General features: G+C 44.5%; 1 protein-coding gene across 1 annotated transcript; it reads left to right on the top strand.

The window, feature by feature from the left end:
• Nucleotides 1-2,667: 2,667 nt before the first annotated feature.
• Nucleotides 2,668-14,609, top strand: LOC147318079 (granzyme K-like). The gene is made up of 6 exons (XM_086313015.1): nt 2,668-2,820; nt 3,412-3,597; nt 11,104-11,248; nt 12,462-12,597; nt 13,203-13,472; nt 13,569-14,609. The coding sequence occupies exons 2-6, from the start codon at nt 3,558-3,560 to the stop codon at nt 13,719-13,721; spliced, it is 744 nt and encodes a 247-aa protein (XP_086169141.1). The 5' UTR covers nt 2,668-2,820; nt 3,412-3,557; the 3' UTR covers nt 13,722-14,609.
• The last annotated feature ends 240 nt before the right edge of the window (nt 14,610-14,849 follow it).

Here is a 14,849-nt window from a genome sequence, read left to right as displayed (position 1 = left end):
TGTGCAGTTTGCCAGGTCTGCCTGTGCCTGTCCTACTGTTGCTGAGTGTTGGTCTGATGCTCTTACACTGAAGATAACAAACTCATTCACGTGCAGTAAGGTGATGATAAACTGCAGTCTTACTTTTGTCTTGATTTTAAACAACAATTTTCAGATATTTGCTTCAGTTTTTATTGCTAACATTGAACTTTAATCTGTGTACTTGGTTTTATTTCTTATTGGGTGTAGTTTACCATTGTGGCCACCAGATGGCGCACACTACGTGTTTAAAGTGAGTGAAAATGAAGCAGTTTTTGCTCCTCACTTAAATACTTGGACAGAGAGACTTATTCCAGTGTTTAAACACTCAGTTTAAACACTTGGTGCATTTTCTATCTTCTATGATCAATTAAATCTGAGTTTCACAAATCATTGAATTTTGTTTTATTGTTACGCTTGTGTCCTAACTTGTATGAAACCTCTGACAAAGCACTAAAACCTGCTTTGGGTTAAGTTGCTGCTGCAGTTTGTTTCCAGCATCATATTTTAAAATGACACACAATCTTTCAGAAGAATGAAAGAACACCAGGATCGGCTCTGCAGCCTCTCCTGCTCTTACTATAAATGACCAGAATATGAAATGAATATTTTGGGGCTTAAGCTGTCACATCACTGTTATTGTGGTGTTAATAGGAGCTGATGGAAATGTCAGAGGTGGAAAAGCTGCTGGTTAAACAAAAGAAAAGCCAAAAGATAAACGAAGTCAGCAGACTTTGTTTCCTCTGAGGGCGGTAATCTGTTTAATACTGGCTGATAATCCAATCCAACCATTCGGTGCACCGACGACATCATCTTCTTCAAAACTCTTCATCTGTCCCTCTGGCTGCAAACTGTGACAACAGGAGTCGTTTAATTTTCCTCTTTTCAGCCCAAACGTTCCTCTGCTGCTTTAATCATCTCCCAGTTTCTTTGGTTGAGATGTTTGACTAAAAATAAATAAATAATATTTTTAAATATTAGCTTTTTAAATCTATATATGAAGATCAGCTGCTGAGAAAAGACCTGCAGCTGTGATCAGCTGTAAACATCTGCTTTGGTTGAACATGTAAACTATGGATCAGGCATGAAGACGCCCAGAGAGGGAAAGGTCAACAGAGACTTTAATGTATAAAGTTTGTTCCCTTGTTAATCATCCAGACTGTAAACTGCCTTTTTACCCTGTGTGCAGGAGCAATTACTGAGTTATTCATTTATTCTTATACATCACATCTTTAAGAGAAGTTTTCTACTGAAAAACACCAAAATCAGGTTCATGCTACAGTGTTTAGAACTTTCTTCACAGACTGACAGATAAATATCATCTTTTTAATCTCATATTGTATTTTACTTTAGATACTGGTCATGTTTATTCTTCTCTCTCTTAAATAAACATAAATACATTGTTGGTTTCAAATGCAGCTGCAGTTAAACCAACAGTTCTTTCTCAGTCTGCATTCACAAACCCCAGAAGCTATTTAGAAAGCACAAGGAGCAGTATGTGCAGTGTATCGTCTGTCCAGATGTCTGACACCACATAGAAAATCATTCAAATTTAATAAAACATTGAAGTCATCAGACAGTGTTAGAAACATTCAAACCTTGTAAGATCTGAGTTTCTCTGTCAGCAGTCACGTCTCTGCTGTTAACGTCCTCAGCTGCACCCAGAGGACACTTTGATCCACTCACCAGAGACTTTATCAATCCTCAGTCTTTATTCTTCCAGCAGAAAACTGTTTTCTATGTCTCGTGTGATGATGATTCATCAGAACGCAGTGAAAAGGAGCTCATCAGCATCAGCATCAGGCCACGGCTTGACTGGAGGTACGGACCTCTTTTAAAATCTTTCGATGGGGCTGGAAACAAACTTGTGCCGTCCATGCTCCCTGATGTTTTGGTTTCCACTCTATAAAAATATTATTTCACCATAATAACAACAAATATCATGATGTTGAGCCAGCTGACACATGTGTCATGTGCTTTTTAGAGAAATGTAGTTCTGCCTGATACAGTTTGCATGCTTTAACTACTGATTCCTTTTCAGTGCTGCATTACAGACACATGCAGGCATAACTATTCGCTCTTTAATTGTAAAAAGACTTGAGGTGAGGAAAAACAATAAAATAAGTAAACATTTTATTTTTGTAGATGTCTAATAACAGCTTTGTAATCCTCAATTGTTATTAAATATTTATTTTATCTAAATAAATAACTGCTGACAGATGTTAATTCATTGCAATAATGACAAAAAGTCTGGATTTTGCTACTTTTACTCTAAAAATGATTTAAAAAAACAGGGAATAAAATAAACAGATTAACATAAAACGTCTGAATTACATAAAAACGTATTTTTGCACAAATTCTCAGCTTCTGTGATTCAAAGTGGAGGTTTGCTGCCCTCCTGCGACTGAAGGAGCTCACACACCCACGCTGCCTTCACGACACGTAGAAACTCGGACATCTCATCTTCGTTTTACTAAAAATTCGGATGACAAACACCCGCCGATTATAGTGACGTTTAGTAAAATCACTGTTTAGATTTATCCTTTGATCTGTTGACCTCATCGTTGTTCGTTTAACGGTAACACGTGAAATACACACAGCGTGTCCTCCAAGTCTCCGATCTCCTATTTAACCCCAGCCCGTGAACGCAGCACCAGGACCAGCCTGCCTCACATTGTTAACGTTGATTTCTCCCGTTCAAAGCAGCATTTTGTCTTCCGTGAGCCGAACCTGGATCACAGCCTCCCACTAACCGCATGAAATCTCGGCTTCGTCAGGCAGCGGGACCCCCACCGGCACACGGTAAGACCTCCACGGAGTAATCTGGAAACCCCCCGTTTCCCGGTGAGAAATCTTTCCAGCTAAGGTTCATGTCTCAGACTCCGGAGGAATAAAACGTTACCGGGGCGAGCCGTGCTGTTACTGCGGGGGGAGCTGAGGGGTCTGGTGGTTAAAGTAGTTGTTTTTTTGGGGGGCACTTTGGCACGCACGGTTAAACCGGGTCAGACACCTGTGCGGCTCGTTATTCTGACTTTGCTCAGCAGTCATTTTCCTCACCGGGCTGAAAGCAGCAGGAGGAGGTTAGCGTGTTTCCCATGGCTACACCAAGCGTCCACACGGGGGTTATTTGCATTCCTCTCCGGCCTGTGGCGACACACACACGCGTTATTATTATTATCTTAAAACTGGCAGCCAGATAACTGCGCCGGGAGTCCGGGGGCAGAGCGGCCAGGGCAGCTCCGGGGGTCGTGACGTCGCCGGGGCTGCAGGTTCACCGCTCCGTCACTTTGGGCTCCTTCTGTTGACCGCACGCCCACCTTCCCCCGCAGCCGCACGGTTTCATAATCTAATGCTCTCGTTTCTTCTGCCCTCCTGTTGATCTCCGTGTGGAAGCCCGAGCATGAGGAGGATCGGTGGCCGTTACCCTGCCCACACCGGAGGCTGCTGGTAGGGATGGTGTGGCTGTGAAGAGCCGGTGTGACGCGCCTGTGGTCGGGGGAAGAAGTGCCTGGACAACATGACTGTTTTCAACCCGGAAAATGTGGAGGAATTTTATGACATCGGGGACGAGCTGGGGAGGTGAGTCCACACCGAGCTGATTTCTAATGCGCATCAACTTCCCGTTTCTGTGCCCGGGGCGGGGATGCTGGGAAAATACCTGTTTCTCATGTCGATAATAAATGTTTCAAAGTTTATTTAGCCCACATGTGCAGAGCTGTGGTCCACGCGTGTCTGAAGCCCCCCACTGTGAGTGAGTGAGTGTGATAAGCTGTGATTAATGCAGTCTATAATGCAGTGTCGTCAGTGATGAAGAGTTGCTGTGTCTTCTTGGGCTTTATTGCAGGAGGCTGATGTAGCTCTTTGCAGGGAGAAGGTGTCCATCCTGGCTGTCACTCCGTGTGTGATTGGTCAGAGGTGGATGCTGATGATCAGGGTGAAGAAGCTGACTGTGTATGAAGCACTGTGACAGAGCTGGACCTGAGTTTGGTTTGCAGGGCGGCTCGAATGTGGCAGATGATTCCAAACATAACGTGTTTGTTGACTGGAGCAAACTGCTGACCTGGCTTTACCTTCCTCATCGAAAATCTCTCGTGCCGTCATCTTTGCTCGAGCTGAGCTGACAAAAACAGTCAGGGAGTGAGTTTGTTTGGGCTGTTGGAGAAGAACGAGGACGTGCAGCAGCAGCAGCACAGTTGATCTGGATGATGTTCTTCATTTGAACCAAATCCAGGTTTTGGTTAATCGAACAGCTTCACAAATGTTGTTTTTTAATCATAAGTTAGTTTAAGTGAAAGCAGATTTTCCTGTTTTCACTGTGACTTTATTGCTGATTCGGTAAAAAATGTCATTACGTAATAATAAAGGCAGAAATGATGCGTTCCAGCTCCCAGATGTGAGAGTCACAGCTGTGGAAGTGGGTCTCTGAGTTTGTGGTTATGAAACGTTGGTAATAATCAGCCAGCTGTTTTCTGCTCCTCGGCCTTTGTGGCGTTGCTGATTGTGTGTCGTGTTCACCTTCCTCTCTGAGGAAAGCCTGCGCGGCTGCAGCTGCTGTAGCAACAGAGACGATCGGGGAGCTGTGTGTGATGGGATTGAGTTTCTGGCTGAGGTAAAGTAGACGGCTACGCCAGCGTGATCGTCTCGATTGGCTGTTGCTCCAACGCTGGGATCCGCTCTCTGTTGAGGAAGGATGGGGAGAACAGGGAGCTGATATCACGTCATCCGCCATCATTATTGAATCATCCTAAATATTCCAACATCTGCAGTGTTGGGATAGAAAATATTTGCTCGTGTCGTCAGTCCTGTCATTTATGCATGCTGTTTGCTGGAGAGCGCTCCAGCAGCAAGGACTCAGAAATGAGTGTGTCTGTGGGAAACTTATTTTGCATGGGCACAAAGAGGCAAGCGCCATGTGTGCAGCTGGAACTAGACTTGTTCTTGTTTCTGCTGCGTCTCTTATGCGTGAGGCTTGTGTTACTTCTCTCATCAGTCACTCAGAATCTGACGTATCTGAGTCCGGTGACGTCCTGCAGCGTCCTCAGGCGTCTGCTTGCCGCCGCGTCACGTTTTAATGAGCAGATCTTTCCCATAGATGCTGCACACAGGTGGTCTTATGTAAGACTCGGGCGCACTGATCACTCCCAAACTGGGCCTGACACCTCTGCATTAGCAGCCCACGTGTGTTGAAACGAGGCAAACGGAGACATTTCTGTGCAGCTAAGCGTGCTCGCTGTCTGAATTGGAGCACTTGTACTGTACAAACAGACGAGCTGCACAGGAAGAAGAAATCAGAGGTTCTGGGTGAAAATGCAGAAACTACAGTGACTGTGCAGTCGTTATATATTTGTGTTAGTATTGGATGAACTTTAGGATAAACCAGAGTCTGTTAATGATGAAAGCTGCTGAGTCTTCCACTGTAAAGCCCAACATGCCTGCAGACTGAGGGCTTTTGATCCGACTGTACTCCAGGCCTGCTGCTGGCTGCACTTGGATTAAGGCCCATTCAGTTTGGCAAAATGGGAAAATGGGAATTCGCCCAAGCGGTGAGTCTATCCTGTCACTGACACCGACACTGCCTGCTTATGCATGGAGGACCTGATGCCCGGTGAAGCCGAGCATCATGCATGAGCATCTACGCGCAGCGAGCACGCAGGAACAAAGCCAAAGCATACATGTTAGCAGTGCGATCTTATATAATGCTGTCTATGAATGTTGCATTATTGCTGAAGCTCTGCTCAGAATCGCTGCCTCATCTTGATTTGTATCACCTCTGTGATCGGTGGGCCATTGCTCGCCCAGTTTTCCGAGCCTTCCAGAACAAAACCTGGAAAACTGGAAATATTAGACGCGCCTAATAAAGTGTCAGTCAGAGAAACGATTGTGAAACTGCAGGTCAGCCGTTGAAGATCCAGGCAAAGCAACAAGTTGTTGCTTCCAGAGCTGCGCTTTAAAAAGTGTGATGTGTTTGCACAAGTGCATCAAACTCATCCCTTTGAGTTTTCCCCAAAAACAAAAGTGCAGCATGGAGTTTAGTTTAAAGGCCTCCTGACAGATGTTGACCACATCTGTGCTCAGCTGGTCTCTGTAACTGCTTCACAGAAAAGTCTCACTTCACGCCTCAGATTGTTGAAGATGTCGTAGTTTGCCAGCATCTCAAAGGGTCTGTTGTTTGACGCCTCCTCAGTGTGATGCTCAAGTGTCGGGTGAAGCACCGCTGCAGTGCTTTAATGGTGTGTGTGTGTGTGTGTGTGTGTGTGTGTGTGTGTGTGTGTGTGTGTGTGTGTGTGTGGATGTTAGACTGCACAGACACAAGCATTCAGGCTCAGAGCTTCTGTCGCTGCAGGGCTTTTTTTACCCCATCAAACCTTTTAGTTCCTCCAGTTAGATCAGCAGAAATAGAAAAAGCTGTAATTGCTTCCATTATCAGTGCCTCTGCAGTGCATTATGGGTCGTGCGTGACAGCCGGCGCGTGTGTTTTCTTAATTAAATGATTAAGCAACGGTGTTTGTGTGGTGCTCCTCTGCAGAGGCCTCAGTTAGCAGGTGCTTTATGACACATAATACAATCAGCTGTCCATGCAGGGAGTTCCTCGCCTCGTCGATGGACTTCAGCTGCACCTCCTTGGGCTGGTCCTCAGTGAGCCCAGTGCAGCAGGACTTGAACCAGTTATCCACCTGCTGCAGGTGCTTGTTAGAAATCTCCAAACTAGAAGGCTCCGACTGCAGGGTGAGACCCGCTGGAGAGGCAGCTGAATGAAATGCAGCTCTGACCTACGCAGGGAGAAAGCTGGAGATGATGCACGACTCCAGAGACAGATGGGAAATCACCGTCAGTGCTGGCCGGCTGATATCTGATCTCTGAGTGGATGCCAGTACTGCTCTAGAATAACAGTAAACCTCTGTAGGTCTGAGCAGAGCATGCGGTCATGCTGCATGCAGCAGGCCTGCATGAAGAAACGGGCGCAGCTTGTACTCCGGTCATGTGAGTCCAGTTCTGCTTTCCTTATTTTTTGGATTCATTTATTTCTTTTGCAGTGGGAGATTCAGGGCTGTCACGTGTTCAGAGATACGCTGACTCAGCCTTTCTTTCCTGATTGAGAGAGAAAAATGACACGAGCCCACTCCCACTGTGGAATCCATTTGCTGTGTGCTTTTCATCGGGTCCACGTGGCAGTTTTACACTTTGCATATTTTTGCAGGGCTCTGCTGACCGCTGTGTGGCTCTCTACCAGTTAGCCCTCCTATTGTGCGTGTGTGCGTGTGCGTGTGTGTGTGCGTGTGTGCGTGTGTGTGTGCGTGCGTGTGTGTGCGTGTGTGTGCGTGTGTGTGCGTGTGTGTGCGTGTGTGTGTGTGTAGAGGAGGAGGGGAGGCTGTAGCTCTAAAAAGATTCTGCAATGCAAATGAAGGTAGAAGCTTTAAGCTGAGGCTGCGTTTGGGCTTCATCAGGAAAAACTCCCCAAAGACGAATCGCTGTGAACACAAAACAGGATTATTTGAAGAATCCACCCAGGATCCTGTGTCCCGGAGTCCCTGAACAAATATTTTCTTCATTTATTGTTTATGGAGGACACCGACAGTAAATCTGCTCCAGACAGTCAGCAGCAGGAATCAGCCCCAACCAGCTACTGACCTACATTTACCCCCCACCACCACCCTTGGTTATTCTGTTGGGTGGAGGGGCAGTCTGGGAAGCAGGAGTGGCCTTGATGAAGCCTGTCACTCAGCCACCCTCCCCCCCCGTCCTCCCCCTGGATCCCAGGGAGCGGCAGTGCGGTCCTATCAGGACTACTGTGCTGCAGCACTACATTAGCTCCAGTGTGGTCGTTGCATACTTTGGTGTGACTGTCCAACACAATAGGTTTATAAAAACCTTAAAGTGGAGGACTTTTGAAAATGAGCACAGGGCCGCTCGTCTGCTGACGCCTGCTCTGCATTAAATCCATCAGTGACTGTGGGTGTGAACAAAGACGAGAGCACCGCCCGTCAAAGCTCCATCACAGCCAGCCGCTGCATGAAGGCAGAGAGAGGCAGCACTGATGCTGTTGTACCGTCTGCACTTTGTTTTTTTATTGCTGTGCCATCTCATCATTTGCATTTTGGAAGCCTCGCAGGAAGCTGCGTGTCTGTGTCGTCTCTCTGAACTGTGGTCGCTGCCTGGATGCATCTCGCTGTCACATCTATGTATCTGACCGCCACACCAAAGTCAGAGGACTCAGCATCCTCCACGTCGTTGATTCTGCCGTCATAAAGATGCACGCGCTCAGTGAAGCCAGATGGAAAAGTTTTTCGAGCCGCACTGAGCTGCTCTGTTTGCAGTTTGTCCAAACTGCAAACAGACGAGCTATCAGGATAACAACACGACGAACGTGTTCTCTTAGTCCTCGCTGAATATTCAGAGGCTCTGTGTAAGAAGTGATTTGCAGCCGATCTCATGCTGACAGAGTTCAGCCTCAGTCTGAGTGAGAAATCCTTTCAGCGTTTCTTCGTTGCCCACATTTAGCATCATCTGTCCAACTGCACGTTTCTCTGATCGTGATATTAGTACGTGTCACAGAGCACTGAGAGGAGGCTGCTGTGGGATACAGCCATTAATCCTCCCAGATTTCAGGGTTTTTTCTGATCAGGCGTCTTTTATTATTGACGTATCCCTGGATCATTAAATGAGTAAATAAAATATAGAAATATTAATAGAATTAATGCAATTTTAAAATTTGTTGTTATATTAGTTTATTGTGTAATAAAACAAATCTTTAGAGTGATTTAAAAGGACTCTTTTAAAACCATTTCAGGACCGTGTGCGCTGCTTTTATCCCCGTGCTCGGTGCTCGGCGTCGGGCAGGTTGGACGAGCTGTTAGTCGATCTGTTGAGGAAGCTTTAGGCTGCAGCAGCAGAGGCCGAGCAGTCAGCCCCCTCTGATCCTGCAATGTGAGGAGGCAAAATAACCACGTTTCAGTCCATATGTTCCAGCTTATCAGAAGATTGGTGGTAACTGGAAACCAAGCCTCAATAACCAGGTCAAAGGGCCAAACTGGGAGTCATGTAGATGCTGGTCATAAATCCTGATCAGAGGAAAACATCCCGACTCTTGTTTGTGTATCTGCTGCTTCGCTGTATGTATTTACATTCAGTCATTGAGTGCACGCACACCCTGAGCTTCAGCCTGCCAACATTAGCAGGAGTAATAAGTAGTACGTGAGTCAGAGGAGCATCTAATGTTCCTGCGGCCTCGAGATTATCATTAAAGACAGACGAGGTGGGAAAAACGTAAACAAGACGAGTCAGCTGTGAGAAGAGTTGATCAGGACTCTGAGGCTGACTTTAGTCTGTTATTGCTGCACTTAGACTCACATTGAAATCGGACTCACTTGGATTAGCCTCAATTATTTTCAATTAATCTCTGCAGTCAGGGCGGGATGATTGGATTCCTGCCTGCTGTGGTAGCAGGTGAATGGCAGGGAGCGGCGCTGTGCGTGAAGCTGAGTGTGTGTTGGAGCGCACGTGGGACGAGCTACAACCCTTTGCGGTCAATTAGGAGAGACGTGCAGGCGGTGGAGCGTGGAAACCGAGGGGTGGTAAACGGTGGAGGAAGACAACTTCTCCCGTTTCTGTCTCTCGTCTTCTGCAACGTTCCAAGCTTAAACTCTCACTCAGGGTTTTCCTCCTGCTGTGAACGAATGTGACGACTGCACTTAGACGAACGCCACGCAGCCTTCTTCTCTCGGCACATAAACGACTCCAAACTAATGAAAACGTGCACTTGGAAGCTTTTGTTTCACGTTCACTTGAACTGATATCACTGCGTAACTCCTCGTCTCGTTCCTTGGAATATCTGTCTTCTTTTCACACATGCTCGCCCACTCGTGACAGTGAGGGCCAATCAAAGGCTGCGATGAAAGCAGCACCAGACCACGGAGGTCTGCAGATGCTGCTTTCAGTATCTGGTCAGTGTGCAGAGAGCAGACAAACCCGAGTGGGTACAAACAAACAATCACACCAACGTTGGGTTGATGCAAAGAAACTTTCACGGACGCTGAACCTGTGAGCCGAGAAAGATGCTCATTTGGACTCAACTACACGTCCAACTCGTCTCTGCGTCCTGTGTGGGCTTACATGAAGGATCGTTTGAAACACTACGAGTAAAATCTCATTAATCCTTGAGCGGATTAAGTTTCACTGTTGGAAAAATATTCTGAGGGCTTAAAGTATAACTATTGTAAACAGTGTTTTAGGTAAAGCCTCGTTTGGGCTGCGGCGCTGATGTGATGTCACATGACTACATTTCAGACCTCAGTGTTGATCAGGGAGCAGACATGCAGTCTCGCTCCCTAGATTTGATGGTTTTGTTACAGACTTTAAAAACGTGTTTTGCTTTTCTTTCACAAATGTGGGATTAAATTGTGTTAAAATGCACAAAGCAGTGATGTCATGTTCTGTGACGAGGACCCAGGCACAGAGAGACTTGATGGATTTAAGAATCTTATGATTTAATAAAGAAATTTGCAGACTTGCACAGAGAGGGTAAAATTATGATGACTGATAACGGAGACGAAGACAACAGACGACGAGGACAAGGACAGGGAGGAACAGGGGTTTAAATGCACCAAGGAGACAGACAGAGAGAACTCCGGACAACTGGAGACATTTAGGGATGCAGGGACTGACAGAGACGGGGTAGAAGTCTCATCCTGACAAGTACAGTTTATCTTGCCTGGCTGGGCAGCTCTCTGGGTGCTCTGTAATTTCCACTGTAATTTAATTTACTTATTGACATTTTTAATCTTCATGTAAACGAGCATAATGCAACGTCACACTGCTGATATCTTCAATGTGGCTATAGCTCAGGTGGCAGAGCAGGTCAGTTACTGAAGGTTGGCGGTTCGATCCCAGTCTGCATGCCAAATAGCTTTGAGCAAGATTCTAACCCCATGTTGCTCTCCGTAGTATCAATGTTAGATACTTAAGTGAATGAATTAGTTGTATGAAGTGCTTTGAGTGATCAGACAGAGTAGAAAAGCGCTATATAAGAACCAGTCCATTTCACTCATCTGCTGATTTATGTGTCCTGATATTTTGTTTCTGTTTCAGGTCGTGGTTCTGAGATTATTAATGGGAAAGAAGTCGAGCCACACTCACTGCCTTACATGGCTTATGTGAGAAGTGTGACTGATTCTTGGTGTGGAGGGACATTAATCCATCCACAGTGGGTGCTGACAGCTGCTCACTGCACTGGGTAAGAATCTGAGACCTTATTTTAAAAATAATGCAGTATTTATTTTCAATGACTATTATTCCTTCAGTAACTACCCAGAGGTCACTGCCCTCACCTGTGGTCACGAGCTCTGGGTAGTTACTGAAAGAATGAGATCAGGGCCAGAGCAGCAGGAATGTGCTTTCTGTAAGCCATGACTGGCCTCTTCTTTAGAGAAATGGTCATTCATCCAGTCATTGGAGAGAAGCTCAGCTGCTTCTCTTCCACAGTCAAAATAATACACACTGCTATAATTATGCATGCAAAGCTCATAAATTTTAATGGAGAGAATGAATATAAAGAATATTTAAAGTTGAATTCTTGTTCATAGATTTATTTGTTTTACAGAGGTGTTCTAGAAAATGTTATTTGTGATGGAATAACAAGGAAAGTACGGAGCCCTGTGAGGGACATGGGAGGAAAATAAATGAAAATAAAATTTTGCGAGATCCTGAGTTACTTTTGTGAGATCTCGGGATCTCTCAAAATCTTAGGCCACATCTTTCGGAGGCCGCCAGAAGGAAGCTGACAGGGAGGTCGAGGCACAGTGTGCCGGGAGTGCGGTATTCTCGCCGTCTCTTGTGGCCTCGACCTCCCAGTCAGCTATCAAGCGCAGCGGGTGGGTAACAGACGACTACGAAAACATCGGAGCACTTTTTACAAATATGTGATGTCTTGATAAACCAATCAGATATTTGAAGTTTACACAGCTACATTTTTGCCTGATATCTTAAAATTGTATTTTGTGACCCAGAAAGAATAATATTAAAACTAAGCAGCTGCCACCATTGTTGGAAACTGGAATTGGCTGGGCTGCGCTATGAATTCTGGGATAGGATGGGCCACAAAGGAGGTCTCGCAAAAGTTCATCTTCATTTTTTTTCCTTCCATGTTTGTTGCGGGGGAAAGAAGTGTTGCACTCACTTAAAATAACACAGAAGCCACAGCTACATACACATCAAACATTTGATACATTTCTTCATCTAAAACATTTTATGTACATTTAAATTTCTTCATTCAGCTTAAAAAGAAAAAATAACGCAGATTCACCCAAAGCTCAGTAACAGCTATAACCCAGCCATATGTAGTAATACACAATAATAAGGAACTATGATGACTGTTTTAGAAGCCGCTGACCTGTTAACCTTTTAAATATGTAAACCTTCATCACCAGATTGTGTTTTTTCTTTTGCAGGAGTTACTGGGTGATGCTGGGAGCCCACTCCAGAAAGGAAAACGAACATTCCAAGCAACTCCGAGTCGTCGAGAAAAGTTTTCCTCATCCTGACTACTGTTGTGCAAAGCACGACAATGACCTCATGTTGCTGAAGGTAAGGTGATATATCAGGGTCTGATGATGATGATGAGATGATGAGATAGCCTTTATTTGTCAGTTGCAGGTCTTTTGCCCACAACCGATACAAACGATGTAAATGCACTGCTTCTTATTTAGCACCTTTCTACTCTACCTGAGCACTCAGAGCGTTACACAACATGGCTTATTCACCCGAACACATCTTTCTGTGCTTAAGTGCTTTCTATCTAACATTGACACACACTCACACTCTAACGTAGCATCAGAGAGCATCGTGGGTTCAGTATCTTGCCAAAGGATTTCTGACATGCAGACTGGAGAGACCAGGGATCACACACCAAACCATCCGATTAGTAGATAACCTGCTGTACCTCCTACAGCCAACTCAGGTTTTGCTCACTTAACTAAAACTTAGTTTCATTTTTTAAAATATAAAATGTATTTCCATGTCTTTATAGACATGTTTCAACTCAGCACTGCACATACTTCATATTTTCCAAGCAAAATATTAGAAATAAATGAGTGGTGCTACAACTCTTTAGCAAATATCTGTTTATTTAATGTAGTTAATGTAGAGAGATTCATCACCAATATCTGAGATTCTTTTTAACTTTTTTTCAGCTTAAAGAACCGGTGAGGAAAACCAGGGCAGTGCAGTGGCTCAAGTTTGGCAACACTGTGAGAGACCCGGCAGCTGGCAGCACGTGTCTGGTGGCTGGATGGGGAGAAACTGAAAACAACCAAACATCAGACGTCCTCATGTCTGTCAATGTGACCGTGGTGGACAGACAGACGTGCAACTCTTGTGATTATTACGACCACGACCCTGTTATCACTGATGACATGATATGTGCTGGTTCAGATGGTACAAACGTCGCTGATACCTGTCAGGTACGTATGAAGAATACATGTATTTTTCCTTGTTTGAAGTAAATGTTCATTCAGCTCAACACCTGAAACACTGTCATGTGTTTGTTCTTGCTGCAGGGGGATTCAGGAGGGCCGCTGTTGTGCGATGGAGCGCTGGTTGGAGTCACTTCTTTTGGAGAGGATTGTGGTGTCATTAAAAAACCTGGAGTCTACTCGTTTGTCTCAGAGACACAGCTGTACTGGATCAAAACCACGATGAAGTTATTCTAAATGTGTGAAACCACAGCATGATTTGATTTCACAGGTGTCAAACTCCAGGCCTCGAGGGCCGCTGTCCTGCAGGTTTTAGATGTGTCCTTGATCCATCACAGCTGATTTAAATGCCTTAATTACCTCCTCAACATGTTTTGAAGTTCTTATGAAAGGTACTGGTAATGAACTCATCATTTGATTCAGGTGTGTTGACCCAGGGTGAGATTTAAGACCTGCGGGACACCAGCCCTCGAGGCTTGGAGTTCGACACCCCTGCTGTAGACCATTATCCGGTTTATAATTTCATTGCTCCTTTTAAATTTTATGATAGCTTAGTTTCTGCTAGCTTGCTGCACTTTTTTTTATAGATTCTGCACTTGGCTAGTCTGCTGCATACACAATTGGAAACACAGTTTGGCATTTTACCCTCTTTCACCATACAAACTGTACAGAAACAGGGTTATTTCTAATAATAATTTTTTCAAATAAATTAAAGAATTCCCAAACATAAGTGTTCCTGGTTGTTGCAGTAAAACCAGGGAGAAGCATTTTTTATGTATATACAAAACCAATGAACGTAAAATATTATTGTATTATATCCTACTGTTTTATTGTAGGGTCTACTTTACAATATAAAGCACCTTGAGGTGACTGTTGCTGTGATTTGGTGATGTTTGAATAAAATTTAATATAATTGAAATTGAAAATAAAAAAGTGAGATATTCAGACTGTCAAACAGATTCAACACATCTTATACAACCAACTGAAAATGAGGCTTGTGGACAGTTTTTTTGAAAAAGACATTCTTTACATTCTTATTTGTTCCATTTCACATTATGACTGTGTGCTTGATATACTTGCTACTTTTTTACTTTCTAATAAAGCTGGAGGCATGAATAAATAAAGACACAATTCCTTCTCTTTTTCTTTATTTGTTTGCACTGCAGTTTCAAACTGTACCTTTCAAATGTCATTGTTAAAATGCTTAGAGAGTTTTATTGTCATTGTGCAGTTTCTTGCAAAGTGAAAGTGGGTAGCTGGGCCACAAGGTGCAAAAGTAAAGAAGGGAAAACAATATACAATGAGGGGGGGGAATAAATAAAAACCAATATATATGTATACATGTGTGTGAGTGAACTAATATAC

The sequence above is a fragment of the Aulonocara sp. 'chitande type north' Nkhata Bay genome, linkage group LG12, assembly GCF_057382095.1.
Source record: "Aulonocara sp. 'chitande type north' Nkhata Bay isolate Kocher_YH1m ecotype deep benthic linkage group LG12, A_spYH_male_GT1.1, whole genome shotgun sequence".
In the NCBI taxonomy this organism is placed as follows: Eukaryota; Metazoa; Chordata; class Actinopteri; order Cichliformes; family Cichlidae; genus Aulonocara; species Aulonocara sp. 'chitande type north' Nkhata Bay.
This window is presented reverse-complemented; position numbering and strand designations above follow the sequence as displayed.

Coding starts and splice junctions, on each gene's coding strand:
- LOC147318079 (XM_086313015.1), top strand. CDS start 3,558: ATGTGGAGGAATTTTATGACATCGGGGACGAGCTGGGGAG. Junction 3,598..11,103: donor ATCGGGGACGAGCTGGGGAG/GTGAGTCCACAC, acceptor TTTCTGTTTCAG/GTCGTGGTTCTGAGATTATT. Junction 11,249..12,461: donor ACAGCTGCTCACTGCACTGG/GTAAGAATCTGA, acceptor TTTCTTTTGCAG/GAGTTACTGGGTGATGCTGG.